This window comes from Tripterygium wilfordii, chromosome 22 (genome assembly GCF_013401445.1).
Source record: "Tripterygium wilfordii isolate XIE 37 chromosome 22, ASM1340144v1, whole genome shotgun sequence".
NCBI lineage: Eukaryota > Viridiplantae > Streptophyta > Magnoliopsida > Celastrales > Celastraceae > Tripterygium > Tripterygium wilfordii.
The window spans coordinates 11,821,088-11,834,430 of record NC_052253.1 but is presented as its reverse complement, the minus strand read 5'-3'; the positions used below and the strand labels follow the sequence as shown (position 1 = coordinate 11,834,430).

Genomic DNA, 13,343 nt, shown 5'->3' with positions numbered 1-13,343 from the left:
GGTATTTTCTTTGAATAAGGATGTAACTAATGCAAATGAGATAAACACCAAGGCTTTGGAATCCCCCTTGGGAAATAACTTGCGATGACACAAATTCACACACACATTTGCTAATTCGGGCATAACGAATCCGTACCTAAGTCGGTTTTAGCGCACCTAAGCCAAATCTCCCTAAAATCGATTACTAGCCATCTTATTGGTCTAGGTCGGATATTCCTAAATACATTCTAGCCATCTTATTGGTCTAAACATGCATAGGAATTCATGGAGTTCTATGGAGATTAGGATTCATACAAATTGTCACCTAATTAAAGGGAGACACATTCATAATCAAGTGTTTCAAGAAGCATAATCTACTTGACATATTATTGTCTAAGCAAATTCTCCAAACAATTTCATCCAAAAAACCTAGGTGTTGGCCAAACACCACAAGCATGAAGAAATTGCAATCAAACATAGAAACACAAGATTTATACCCAAATCAACTCATATATATGTAAATCAAGTCATAAACAAAGTCATCAAACCCAAGGCTTCATCCTAGCCTTGGCACAAGTGATTTAGTTACACATAATGAGAGAAAAACACAAAAGGAGAGATGAGAAAATCATGAATAAACCCAATTAGTTGAGTAGATCCAAGTTGAGCTGAAGAATCTCTCCTCCTAGCTCCAAGAATCGCCTTCCCCCTCTGGTTTTGCTCCCCAGAAAATCAGTTCTAGGTTCAAAAACTCCCGCAGCTCGGACAAATCGCGACTTAAAACATCCCAGAAAATTGCTTTTCACGCCTAGGCGCGTTGTTTTCACGCCTAGGCGCACCACGCCTAGGCACACGCCTAGGCGCACGCCTAGGCGCAATCCTAGGCGTGCACAACTTAAAATTCAAGTCCAACTCTCTGGACTGGGCGTGCAGGAGTGATCCTGGGCGTGCACAATTTGTGCGCCTAGGCGCGCCACGCCTAGGCGCGCGCCTAGGCGCGTTACCCCTAGGCACATGATTCAAATGACCATAACTTCTCCATATGACCTCCGATTTGCATGATTTTAGATTCTACGGAAAGCTTGAGATGTCTAGTTTCCAATGCCTTTTGTTGTGCTCAATTCCAATAACGTGACAGAAAGTTATGACTATTTGAACACACGAAGGTCGGTGGACATTTTCTTCAATTCAGCCCTTTTTCCGTCGCTTTTCATCCAAACCGCAATCAACCTATCAAAATACAAATCAACACATAAATACACTCATTATTTATCAAAATAAAGCTTAAGAGGGGGATATTTCTACCAAAAACAATAGGTATTATCATACCTATCAGGTGCTATCTTCCTTCTCGACTTAAATGACAAGATGTTTTAGCACAAGATGTTGTATGGTAAAATGCAGACTCGCTGAAGTAGGAGACGAAGGGTTGGACACGTAGCGACCACGGTGAGCACTTATATGTTCTAGGGGAACGAATTCGGAGATTGCGTTGCCGACTTTAGGCTCGTTTACGTCTTCGACGACGTCGCTATGGCAGCTTACCGAGCTTATACGTCCCGATACTTCAACCTTGAAGATTTGACTCAACCTTGAAGATTTGAGCTTTTGGCTTATCGATTTCACTAGATCTGTGACAAATTTCGAATGAAAGAGGTACACATGGGCGGTTTTACTGGGTTTGAAGAGGAGAGATAGTGGTTTCGCAGAGGGAGATGAGTGTTTTTGGGAGGGAAAATCATTTTTAGGGTTTAAGAGAGAGAGGTGGTGCATGAAAAGACGTGAAAGGATATGAATGTCTTTTCCTTTGACAAAAGGGTTATATTTAAGTGTTTTGAAAAGAAGGGTTAGATTTGAAAAATGTTTATAAACGAGGGTTATTTTTCAAAAAAACCCTTGTTTCTACTACCAGCAATGACGAACCGCTCTTCGCGGAGGTGGATATGAGTGGCGATTCCTCAGCCCCGACTGTCCGAGCAACTGTCGTCCAGGCCTCCACCATATTTTATGATACTGCCGCCACTCTAGGTTACTCTCAGTTCCATCTTTCATGCTTGTCGTTCTGTTTTGCTTGCCCTGCTTTATAGACTTTTTGAAGTGGGGTAGCTCCTAATCGGATTTTAAATTCTCCGTTTTTGCGTGTTTGGCTGTATCATAGCTTTGTTTGTTTAGTTGGAGCATATGGAATAGAAGTAAGTTTACAAAATTGAATCTTCAATGTTCTGTTGGATGAAAGTCAGAATCTCCGATGAAAGTTCCTTTTCTCATTTTATCTTTTACTGCCGCTGCATGCCCTACTTTTTGTATTTCTGCAATGCACCAGCTTCAATTTCGTTCTTCATCTTCAAGCCAGCTGCTTTTCTATAGTCTTTGTACCAGAAAATGAATTAAAGAGTAATTCTAAAGTTGGGTTGTATAGGATGATACATTTTGCAGTAGCATTGGTAGTGAAATTGGCTCTTGTTTGCTATTATATGTACAGACAAGGCAGAGAGACTATTGGCTGAAGCAGCAGGGTATGGATCCCAGCTAGTTGTGTTTCCAGAAGCATTTGTTGGTGGTTATCCACGGGGGTCAACTTTTGGTGCTGCTATTGGCAACCGAACTGCAAAGGGTAGAGAGGAGTTTCGCAAGTATCATGCTGCTGCCATTGATGTACCTGGTATGTCTTGATTTCATATTTCTTCTTGTCAACTGGAGGGGAGGGGAGGGTAGTTATGGATTTTCTTTTCTCCGATATGAGTGCTTGTAGAGAGCGCAAAACTTTCTAATTCTTCTGTATTCTGCTCAAAATTTTCATAATTATCGTTTTGTGGAGTACATGCGTGCAGCTGCACACATATATAATATAGTCTTCTCCCTTTTCATAGGACGTCTAATATATATGGTTTAACTGAAATGCAGGTCCTGAGGTTGATCGATTAGCAGCAATGGCTGGAAAATATAAGGTATTTTTGGTGATGGGTGTGATAGAAAGGGAAGGATATACACTTTATTGTACGGTGCTGTTTTTTGATCATCAAGGTCTTTATCTGGGAAAGCATCGAAAACTCATGCCAACAGCAGTAGAGCGTATAGTCTGGGGATTTGGAGATGGATCAACAATTCCAGTTTTTGAAACTCCAATTGGAAAAATAGGTGCTGTCATATGTTGGGAGAATATAATGCCACTTTTAAGGACAGCAATGTATGCCAAAGGTCGGTTACTTTCACCAAGATCATACTCGAATCACCTTTCATACTGTATAACAAGTTTTACTGAAAAACTTAATGATTTTTCTCCTAACTTTTTTGGCCTGTACATTTCTCTTGTTGCTCTTCTCATCAGGATATATGTCATTCTTTTTCCATTGGATCTATTTTGGTATTGCTGCTTAGAAGTAAGCTTTTAGATGTAGTTTATAAAAGCTGCTTGTATGGAGCTACTGTAGGAAAGTTGTCAGGGTACTTTATATAGGAAAGAAATGCTTTTCGAAACAGAAGGTGTTAGCTAAGATTCATTTAACTGATTATGCCAGGGATGAGAACTATCTTTACCTTATCCATACAACTCATTTTAAATACTTATTTTTTATCTTCTTGATGAATGAGAACTATCTTTTTTAGGTGTTGAAATATATTGTGCACCGACTGCTGATGCCAGGGATGTGTGGCAAGCATCAATGACGCACATTGCTGTTGAGGGTGGATGTTTTGTATTGGGGGCCAACCAATTCTGTCGAAGGAAAGATTACCCACCTCCTCCAGAGTATGTATTTTCTGATATAGAAGAAGACCTCACACCTGATTCTGTTGTCTGCGCTGGAGGCAGTGTGATTATATCTCCTTTAGGAACTGTATTAGCAGGACCCAATTTTGATGGGGAGGCACTGATCTCAGCTGATTTAGGTATGTCCATTTAAGTCTGCAGTTTGAGCTGTTCTTATACTTCCATCTCGTTTATAATGTTCAGTGAGCCTGAGTACATTCTGTTTCTGTCTGAAGAAGAGTATGTGAAACATGCTCTCTAGGTTGTCCTTCTAAAACATAGTTAAGATGTGAACAAAATGTTGGAATCTATACTCTAAAGCAACTACTACTACTGAGTTCTACATGGGGACTCCAGAGTCCAGATGCCATAATTCTGGATGGCTGTACTCACACTATTCTGAGAGAGACTCATTCAGACCCCAAGTCCTTGTGTCCAAAGTGTTGTTGTAGCCTTCAAAATCTGGAATTTATAAAATTCACATAAGTTATTCCGTAGAGGTGGATTGATAAGCGGTTAGTGGTTTTAATCTTAATGAAAGATGGTTTGTGAGTTGTGAGATGAAGGACGCTTCTTAGCTTTCTTGTATCTAAGCATAGGTTACCATGTCTAGGAAAATCCCATGTGTTGTTGTTTGAAAGCCAGATTTCTAACTTTCTGATTATTTAATTATTCCCAGACCTTGGAGAAATAGCTCGGGCAAAATTTGACTTTGATGTTGTTGGGCATTATTCGAGGCCTGAAGTGCTCAGCTTGACTGTGCGGGATCATCCAGCAAAGCCGGTTACTTTCACATCAACTTCTGAGAAAACTGAAACTAGACATAAATAGGCATGTTCTTCTCCTGCCTCGCAATTGAAGTTCAAGAAATAAAATGGCTTCGGGATGGGAAGGATGTCTAATTTCATTTTCATGGTAAACCATATGGCTTGCTAAATAATTATTGCATCTCCTGGCTGAAAGATGCTATTTGCTGCCAGATATCAATATCGCTTGTTAATATGTTCTGTTTTTAATTGTTGAAGATGATCGATGACAGAAGTATGCTTCTGCTATGGAATTCTAGTTGGAATGTCCTTTCTGTATATCCGCAACAGAAGCATGTTTCATGTTTGTGCATGTATTGCAATGCTTATCCTGTGTATGTATCTATTGCTATGTGGTATTTTGCTCTTCCAGGTTGTTCACCCAGGCCTGCCTGGTCTGTTGAATCTATTTGTTCTTTTAACTTCATACGTTTGCTTCTCTTGTAGTCATAGACCTGGTAAACATGCTAGCAGACGATATCATTGAACCAATAATCAGACTTTCAAATTAATTATTGTAGTCTGGTCATCTTACGATATGTTTTTTCAAGACCAATCTATTTGCAAATGTGTGCACTTCTGATGGGTAAAAGCCACTTCTAAACACCGACTAGACCTTTTCCCTAGTTTGGTGAGTTGGGCTTAACCTATTTGCTAGGTTAGGGAGGAGCAAAGCCATGCGGGCCTAATATATTTATAGAAATTAGACAATTCAAAGCGAACAATATAATTGGTTGTTTGGGGTGTGAATTTCTAACACTAAGCTCTCAGGAATTAGCCCAAGAACCAAAAGGCAGATGCTCAACAACAAAACCCTTCCACAACCAGAAGGGAACAAAAGGGTAAACAAAACGAAAGGGGAGAAGGAGACACTAGACAAAACCACACCCGGCCCCAATCCTCAGAATAGCAAGAAACACAAACTGCAAACTTCAAGTTGTCAACCGAGAGACCCTAATCTTCAAGGAACCAAGCCACCATCATACTCTGCTTTCAACTCATTTTTTGGCTACAAAAATCTACAACCCCATTAGCTTCCCTCCACACATAGTTATAAGTGACATATGCTAGAGTTTCTTTTAAGGTTGATGATTGCACTGAAGTTTCCGGTCCAAAGTTCATGCCTTTTAGGAGCCAAACTACGTTGTTCAGCACAATGAGGAATAATAATTAATTACCAACTTGACGACCGGAGTACAAGAGAAACTTAAATAAAAAGATAATATACATTAGGTTATACATCATTCTTCAAAAGTAGTCCTCGGTCCTTCCCTTGAACCCAATTTGTCCGAAAGTTAGGACCAGGAACAGCCCCAAGTGCCATGTGACCAGCCATAACCTGTAACCATGCATACACACCAGTACAAACATCATCAGCACCCATCAAATGGTCCCATGGCCAAGGCCCTAGTGGTCAGGACTCAGGACAAAGCTAATCAAGTATGGTGAGCGGAATTTACCAGAACTGAGAAGTGACAGGCGGAGGAGTAGGGAAATGGGCGAGTTCTTGTCCAATGCTCTCAAAGAAGAGCCCTGTCAAGCTCTTCCCATCGATTGCTGGAATGCTTGAGGGTGCTAGCCATCCAATCAACCCAAAACCTATCACATTCAGATCCGTCCGCAGCCAATCCCTCTCGAAGCTTTCACAATTTATAATAACAGTCAAATCAACTCTCATAACTAAATAATCAGATCAAACAAACTAATAAATGTACTGTTTCTCACCAAGTAACCCTTCCGCCACTTGCCCCTGCAACCATCAAAGGGTTTCTCGCCGTCACAGGCGATTTCAAAAAACCTGATGCACATTTCAATCAAAATTATATTCATTTTCATGCAAGTATATCAAATTAATGAATGTATTATGTATATGTTTAATCTAACCATTTAACTTAGTTGGTTATCTCTTCGTACTTAGGAAGTATGGCGCCCTAGATTTGGAGTTCAAACTAAAAAAATTAAGATACTAATTTTCTATTTTTTTTTACAATCTTGGTTGCATGGACTAATGAGTTTATCCCACTTCCCTATCCGTATGAGCTTAGGTCTAGTCTTATCTATCACAAACATGGTGTAGATTGTTTTGGCGACCGGAGATTTAAAAAGAATGTATGCTTAATCTCAGGATTACCTGAAGTGAGGGAGACCTTTTTGGGTGAAGACGAGGCACGGGAAGGAGATGATAGAGAGTTAGTGCCCAGGCCTATCACGGTTGATGATGCTGCAAATGTTGACGCCATTTTTCTTCTCTCCCAAGTGTTGGGACTCGGACTGAATGTAATAAGAAGATTCTGAGACGCAATGAGGCAGATGGTTCGAGTTTTGTTTGATGGTTAGATATTATTATGTGGAGGAAGAGAGATTGCATGGATAGTTTCTTATTCAATAATCCTCTGCCACGTGGTATTGGTGTGGATAGAGTGGGCCTAGGTGTGCGGATATAAATCTTATCCTTCAGGGATATTTTTGGTATTACGCGGCAATTTGGGCCACTGATAATATACTTCAAGTTGGGATGGCCCGGTAGAAAATTTTTGGGCTAATAGAGCGCTAACGTTTGCGTACCTGCATGGAATGGGCTAGCTCATGTTTTCAAATTTGAGGGCCTGCAAACTCTGAAGAACATACTGGCCCGGCCCACGAACAGGCACCATCTGTAGGCCATTCTAGGCTGGCCCGGCCCATTTTACACCTCTAATTGCAGGGGACAGTAATTCACTCTGTGAAAATTGTAACGCCATTCAAGGGGATGACACAACTGATCAATTGAGTTCCAGGAACTTAAAATACTTCCTATGCATTTGATATGGCCAACCTCCAATGGAACAAGTTTATTAGCATTGCCAACAACAAAAATGATACAGAAAATATATAATGATATACAAAAGCCTTCTTTCACAATGACAATCAGGGAATAAAGCTACACATAAACAAAACTCCGGCAAGCACACAGTGGTGCTTCCTCCAACAGATCACGAGTTATGTGCATTCAGCAGCGTTCGGTAAACCATGTCAATGAATTGATCATCCTATAACAAAGTATAAGGTCCATTAAAACCATACATTACGACTGTAGTACATTTCAATTGCCTAAAACCTATTTGCAAAGATTGTTTAGAGTATCAGCTATTGAAAATCCAACCATGTCGAATTACTAACTCTACCTCTGCAAATAACGAACTATAAGGACTTACCTGAACAAGCACCAAAAGAACATCTCGAACTTTGTCTTTGTTGATGACTGGACCATAATTGGCAGTAGGCACTGAAGTAGTAGGAGTCAGAGATGGTGGTGGCGTTGGTGGTGGAAAAGGCTGAAGTAGTGGAGCACCATATAGACGCTGCAGATTCACGGGAGGGTTGAGTGGAGGAGCAGTGGGCAGTGATGAAGATACAGGAGGAGGAACAAAAAATAAAGACGGTTTTACAAGATTTGTGGTCCGATTGTTGTTGCTGCTGCTGCTGGGTTCAAGGGTATCAGGATGTGGCTCGAAAGGGGTTGATGGTTGCAGAGAAGGAGATGGCATTTGCATGGATGGAACAGTGGGAGGGAGAACACTAACAGGAAGGGAAGGTGAAGGGACTTGTGCAGAAGATTGGTAAGGTTGACCGGCAACTGATGCATGTGAAGGATTACCAATATTCATAGCTGCCTGCAATAAATTCAAAAGACAATTCCAGTCACACCCGAGGACTATATAGACATCGAGGTTATAAAATATAAAATGCACACCATAATTTAACTTTAACTGATTACTGCAAAAGAAGAAGTCCAAACAAAAAGGGGAACTGGTCATGGACAGAATCTAAACCACAGACATACCAGTGCATGTTCAACTTGCAGAGAGAAATAGAGAGGAAACTTTGAAATTGAGTACAAAATTATTGCAGAGCACCAAGTGGGTGCCACCCTAAAACATAGGTGATTATACTTGTACCTCTGAATATATTCCTCTCAGGACATTCTTTTTGCGTATGCTTCCTACATTAGACAAGACAATGCGTACATGAACCTACATTATTTAATTCCTTTAAATTTTCAGCTTAGTGATTTATGTTTCCTGCCTTTTAGGGTGCACTTGTTTCGTGTATAAAAAGGGGGCGTAAAGTTACTCAGAAACAATTCGTAGCCTTTAAGAGTGTTTGACAAATGTAGGTAACTGTTAATCCAGGGTAACAGCCACCCCCATTTGAGAGAAAATGATATCCTTGCGGGTTAACCTTATCTTAATTTTTCTCCTTTATGTTGTTGTGGCAACAATTAACAAAAATTTCCTTCAAATGGGCTTTGAGTGGAGCTTAAATGTTTGCCAACAATTATTTGAACAGACACTTATTTTGATTTCTATGTTTATGTGCGTGAAATTGATAGGATTTCAGGTTAAAAAGACAAATACAAAGAAGTGTTGAGTAGAAGAAGGGCAGGGGGTTCTACCGACTCACAGAGTTGGTAATTTGATATGCTTTCCTAACTCTGTTAAGCTCTGAGAACAATTAGCCTTGACAAATAAGCCATGAAGAAATGTTCTTTATCTTCACTGAAAATTCATCCACAGTAAAGTTTTTTTTTTACCATACAAGAAGCATAGACACCATATGCAAAAGATAGCCCAGCAATAGGTTGTGTACAATGTTTGTAGAGTGGCCATATTACAATTTACAAATCAATTTATATTTACCATTTTGCACCAACCAGCTGAAAAACTCAATATTTTTCTGAAATCTTTTCTATGAAACCATCAGAGCATATAATTAGGTATGTGCAAACAGAAAATTCAACAAACTGCAGTTCAGTGAAACTGACAAGGACGTACAAAAATATCTTTAGTAGAGAATAAACTTACACTAAAGAAGTTCACAAAGGCAGGATCATCAGGGGCATCAGTGACATTGGAGGCAATCGAAGATTGTGGCTCCAGAGGACCATCCATGATAGCCATATTGGGGACAGCTTCAAGTTCCTCAAATTCACTGCCATGAAGCATGGCTAATTGGCTATAAAATCATTTCACAAAATTTTGATAATTTAACATCCATACAGGAAAGTAATATCTAAGAGTTAATGATGCAGCTACAGTTTTGCTTCAATCCTGAACTGAAAACTAGATCCTCTTGCTTGCATTCCCAAACAAGTAATTTCTTCATGAAAATTCAACACCAAATCCTCAAACTTTCTGGACCTTAAATCATCGAAAGATCCTTTAGAATAGAATTTCTAAGTTTCTCCTGAATCAATGTCCAGAAGAGTTCTCCTTTCCTGTTTCTTGTTCCCTTTTATTTTTAAGTGCTAAGAATTCTTCACTACTGTAGGTGTACAGCAGGGAGAACATCCTCACCACAAGCAGACATCCTTTAAGGCTTCAGCCTCACAATGGACTATAGCATTACCATTACCACCAAAACATTTTTGCCCGTCCTAGGAATATAATATTTCTTTATGTAATTCACCTATACTATATAGGATGAAGATTATTAGCACAATGTATAATGCATGAAATTTTTTCTTTCTGAAAGCAAAGGAATCTTCATTCAGGGCCACCAAGGAGGTGAAACATGAAAATTTAACTCAAAAAACAAAAAACAGTAGCAAGGAAACAGTTTATCTGATACAAAGAATTGAGAGGTGAGTGTAGTTAAAAAAAAAACGTGTTTTCATCTTTTCATTTCATCAGAAATGAAACATACATCGTTTAAAAATGGAGCAAGCCAACTATTACCTTTTGTTTGTTGAAACTTTCAACTTTTGAGGCACCTTAGAGTATGCATTCAGTATCCTGGAGAGATAAGATAAAAGAAATTTAATAAACACTAATGAAAAGATTATCAAAGCTTACAGGAAACCCAAGTCACACGATGAAGGGATCATATACTGGTAAAGCAAGTCACTTACTAAATTACATTATTATAATTTATTAGCTCATTGTGCTATCAACTTTGTGCTTCAAAAAGACTTTAACTTATTACCCTCTCACAATAAAGTTCAAATTGCAAGGCTTCATACTTTAAACAATAAAGATAACAAATCAGCTTGACCAGAAATAAATAGAAACCAAGAACAATGTCTGACAAAATATAGACTTTGCATAAATAAATAGAAACCAGGAACCTCAACCTCCTTCACCACTTCTCTTCATACTCAAAAATTGGAACAGAATGTCAGTATCCCTTATTCCTAAATGTGCAACTCAACAACAGGATCACTTAGATCTAATACTTCCGCCAAGTAGTCTGTACCACACATGTGAGCTTTCACCTAAAGGTGAAAATGGTCAGGCTCAACTCTTCACCATCACATAACGTTTCCTTTTTCTTTTTTGTATGGAGAAGCAAAAGTGACGTATTTAGTAAAATTGATATGTTTCCATTCCTGCTCCAAGCTATTGGTCCTTCCACACATCCCAAAAAATAAGGAAGGAAATAAAAGAAGAAATTCAAGAAAATCATGCCATATAAGTCATACTAATATATGCAAACTAGACCCTCAGTATTCCTTTTTGTTAATTCATATAAACATATCAATGACTTCATGTTATTTCCCATTTGAGAAGTTGCATTAACCACAAAAAACCATCATTTCCTTTAGCATACGAACAAAAAAAAAAGATCAAGTAGAATGCATAAAGGCTTTATATAAGCAAGTTTTGCATGAATTGAAATACTAGACATGAAATGCTTGGAACCACTAGCAAAGTAATGATAAAACGAAGCACATTATAAGGTGGAAGTAGCAACCACAGAAGACAAGTGAAACGAAGGACAAATTAACACCTCTACCGCTGTAATTTGAATTCTGCCATATAGACGTGAAGGTCAAAGTATAAACAAATGATATGTAACTGTCTTCAACATAAAACAGGGAAAGAAATGGTGCTGACATAAAGCCAAGAAAAATCATCACTATGAGTGAAGTTTCTCATTAAAAAATATAACACAAAACACCCTATTTGAAGGGATAATCTCTCATAGCAACCTCCACATAAAATCCATGTATTTATAACATTAATGGATGTATGACTCATTCTCTAAACTACAAGGATAATGGCCAGAAAAGTTTATTTATCGTCTATCATAATGTAAACGTGGTACCTGCCAAAAAGATTTGCAACCTCTTCACATTCTCGAGCATTGTAGAACCAAATGCCATTAACTTCTTGAGATGGATTACGGTATAAAAGATATGGAACCTGGATCTCATACTCAAAATCTCCCAACAGATTTTCCACCAAATTATCTGATTTCAAAAACATATGAAAGTCCCTCAGAAAAAAAAGAAAAAAAAGATTGTAAACACTGCACCAACTAACATGAATAAAAAGAAAAGGTGAACAACTCTCATGCACAAAGTTCTCGCAATGGGGGGTCGGGGATATGCAAGATATTCGCAGACCTCCCACATAATATGCAAAGAGGCTATTTCTGGGGTTTGAACTTGTGACCTCTAATGTTCGCGTGCACCAACTAACAAGAACCCAAACAAGAAAAGTCAGCTTTCTTTTAAAAAAAATTCTCAGAATGATAAATCAAGTTTATCAAAAGAAACTAAGACATTGAGAAAATGTCCGTATGTATAAACTATAAAGCATATGCAATCCATGTGTCTATCGCATCCAATAGAAAGTTGCAAATGACAATAAAGGATGGAGTATTGCTATGCTCGATATTGAACTAATAATTAGGAGCTCATCCCTTAAACGAGTGTCTCATTGTCCACAGGTAGGAAAAGTACACGGTTCAAATTGAGTATGTTCTCCCTCATGTAAGATGAAAATCAGTATGCACATGTTAAGTGAATGGAAAAAAAAATTGTGTGTGTCCAATGGTATGTAGGGAATGCACAGATAACTAGTCCCCATATGGAAATACTATAGCCATATCACTTTTGCTGCATAATCCAGGATCAATATTAACTACCATTGATTGCAGGTCCTCATAAAGTCAGTGTTCTCAATTACCATCAAAAAGCTAATGAATACAACACTGGAAAATCAAAGGTAATGGTGGAACAGAAAATATTTAAAACAATTCAAAACCAAGACATAAGTGGGGTAAAGGCGAACCTGTATTACGCCGGTTCATCACAATAAACTGAAACCGAGGTTGTGCATTCCTCCAATAATTCATCATCAAAAAGCAAAATCCATTATGCGTCATTCAATCAAAATCAATCGACTAAAAAAATCTATAAATAGGAAATACACTAACAGAAGTACATACATGTCAACAAACTTACCTCTTAACGACGAAAAGGGATCCTTCAACATCTTTGCGACTCTGCAGATGAGCCAAAACGGATCAGAGAGAACAAATGTGTGTGCTTGTGTGTGAGAGAGAGAGAGAGCGGGGAGGGGAGGGGGCAAACCCATTGGCTGAGCTCGATATTGAACTCATAGAAGGTAACATGAGCCGCGGTAATGAGAATCTCCTCGACGAAAGGATCGATTCGTTGAAGAACTGTGAGATTGAGCAGCTTTGTGCTCTGTTGATCCAGATTCGGCATCAATTTTCCGTTCTGCGACATTCTGTTGTCAATTTTATTTTTTATGAATTAGGGGTTTTGATCAGTTTAGTTGCCCAAACAAAAACCCTAGAAGACTGGGTTTGGGGATTCCGAGAGATCCACTCAGCTCAGCTTTGTTTGTTTGGCAAACTTTCCGTTTAGTCATTAGTGGAGGGACTGAAATAGCCACTCAACTAACGTAAGTGATTGTCAAGCAATGATTGAAACGCCGCCGTTTTAAATACCTACGCGCCCTCCATGGCTTACCAATGTTTTCCCCGGATTGACTGAAAAGTCCGAAACCTGGCCCAGA

The 13,343-nt window shown here is 38.9% G+C and overlaps 3 protein-coding genes across 4 annotated transcripts; 1 reads left to right on the top strand and 2 right to left on the bottom strand.

The window, feature by feature from the left end:
* The first annotated feature begins 1,870 nt into the window (after nucleotides 1-1,870).
* Nucleotides 1,871-4,885, top strand: LOC119990443 (bifunctional nitrilase/nitrile hydratase NIT4B). The gene is made up of 5 exons (XM_038836357.1): nucleotides 1,871-2,007; nucleotides 2,462-2,641; nucleotides 2,884-3,177; nucleotides 3,586-3,867; nucleotides 4,407-4,885. Exons 1-5 carry the CDS (start codon nucleotides 1,923-1,925, stop codon nucleotides 4,556-4,558), a joined length of 993 nt encoding a protein of 330 aa, XP_038692285.1. The 5' UTR covers nucleotides 1,871-1,922; the 3' UTR covers nucleotides 4,559-4,885.
* A 792-nt stretch (nucleotides 4,886-5,677) lies between these two features.
* LOC119990442 (photosystem I subunit O) lies at nucleotides 5,678-6,851 on the bottom strand. Its single transcript, XM_038836356.1, has 4 exons — nucleotides 6,665-6,851; nucleotides 6,259-6,331; nucleotides 5,994-6,173; nucleotides 5,678-5,872 (listed from the first exon to the last, which is right to left on the bottom strand). The coding sequence occupies exons 1-4, from the start codon at nucleotides 6,771-6,773 to the stop codon at nucleotides 5,782-5,784; spliced, it is 453 nt and encodes a 150-aa protein (XP_038692284.1). The 5' UTR covers nucleotides 6,774-6,851; the 3' UTR covers nucleotides 5,678-5,781.
* A 448-nt stretch (nucleotides 6,852-7,299) lies between these two features.
* On the bottom strand, nucleotides 7,300-13,205 carry LOC119990440 (mRNA-decapping enzyme-like protein). 2 transcript variants are annotated; one of them, XM_038836353.1, is made up of 8 exons: nucleotides 12,893-13,205; nucleotides 12,764-12,804; nucleotides 12,591-12,640; nucleotides 11,620-11,764; nucleotides 10,251-10,307; nucleotides 9,378-9,528; nucleotides 7,728-8,186; nucleotides 7,300-7,562 (listed from the first exon to the last, which is right to left on the bottom strand). In XM_038836353.1, the coding sequence occupies exons 1-8, from the start codon at nucleotides 13,049-13,051 to the stop codon at nucleotides 7,506-7,508; spliced, it is 1,119 nt and encodes a 372-aa protein (XP_038692281.1). In that variant the 5' UTR covers nucleotides 13,052-13,205; the 3' UTR covers nucleotides 7,300-7,505. The 2 variants fall into 2 exon arrangements, with proteins under 2 accessions (XP_038692281.1, XP_038692283.1); XM_038836355.1 differs by having other exon boundaries at nucleotides 9,378-9,504; nucleotides 12,893-13,204.
* Nucleotides 13,206-13,343: the final 138 nt, after the last annotated feature.

Coding starts and splice junctions, on each gene's coding strand:
- LOC119990440 (XM_038836353.1), bottom strand. CDS start 13,051: ATGTCGCAGAACGGAAAATTGATGCCGAATCTGGATCAACAGAGCACA. Junction 12,641..12,763: donor TCCCTTTTCGTCGTTAAGAG/GTAAGTTTGTTG, acceptor GAATTATTGGAG/GAATGCACAACCTCGGTTTC. Junction 11,765..12,590: donor GATGAACCGGCGTAATACAG/GTTCGCCTTTAC, acceptor TTTTGAAATCAG/ATAATTTGGTGGAAAATCTG.
- LOC119990443 (XM_038836357.1), top strand. CDS start 1,923: ATGAGTGGCGATTCCTCAGCCCCGACTGTCCGAGCAACTGTCGTCCAG. Junction 3,178..3,585: donor GACAGCAATGTATGCCAAAG/GTCGGTTACTTT, acceptor TATCTTTTTTAG/GTGTTGAAATATATTGTGCA. Junction 3,868..4,406: donor ACTGATCTCAGCTGATTTAG/GTATGTCCATTT, acceptor AATTATTCCCAG/ACCTTGGAGAAATAGCTCGG.
- LOC119990442 (XM_038836356.1), bottom strand. CDS start 6,773: ATGGCGTCAACATTTGCAGCATCATCAACCGTGATAGGCCTGGGCACT. Junction 6,332..6,664: donor AAAGGTCTCCCTCACTTCAG/GTAATCCTGAGA, acceptor AATGTGCATCAG/GTTTTTTGAAATCGCCTGTG. Junction 6,174..6,258: donor AGTGGCGGAAGGGTTACTTG/GTGAGAAACAGT, acceptor AAATTGTGAAAG/CTTCGAGAGGGATTGGCTGC.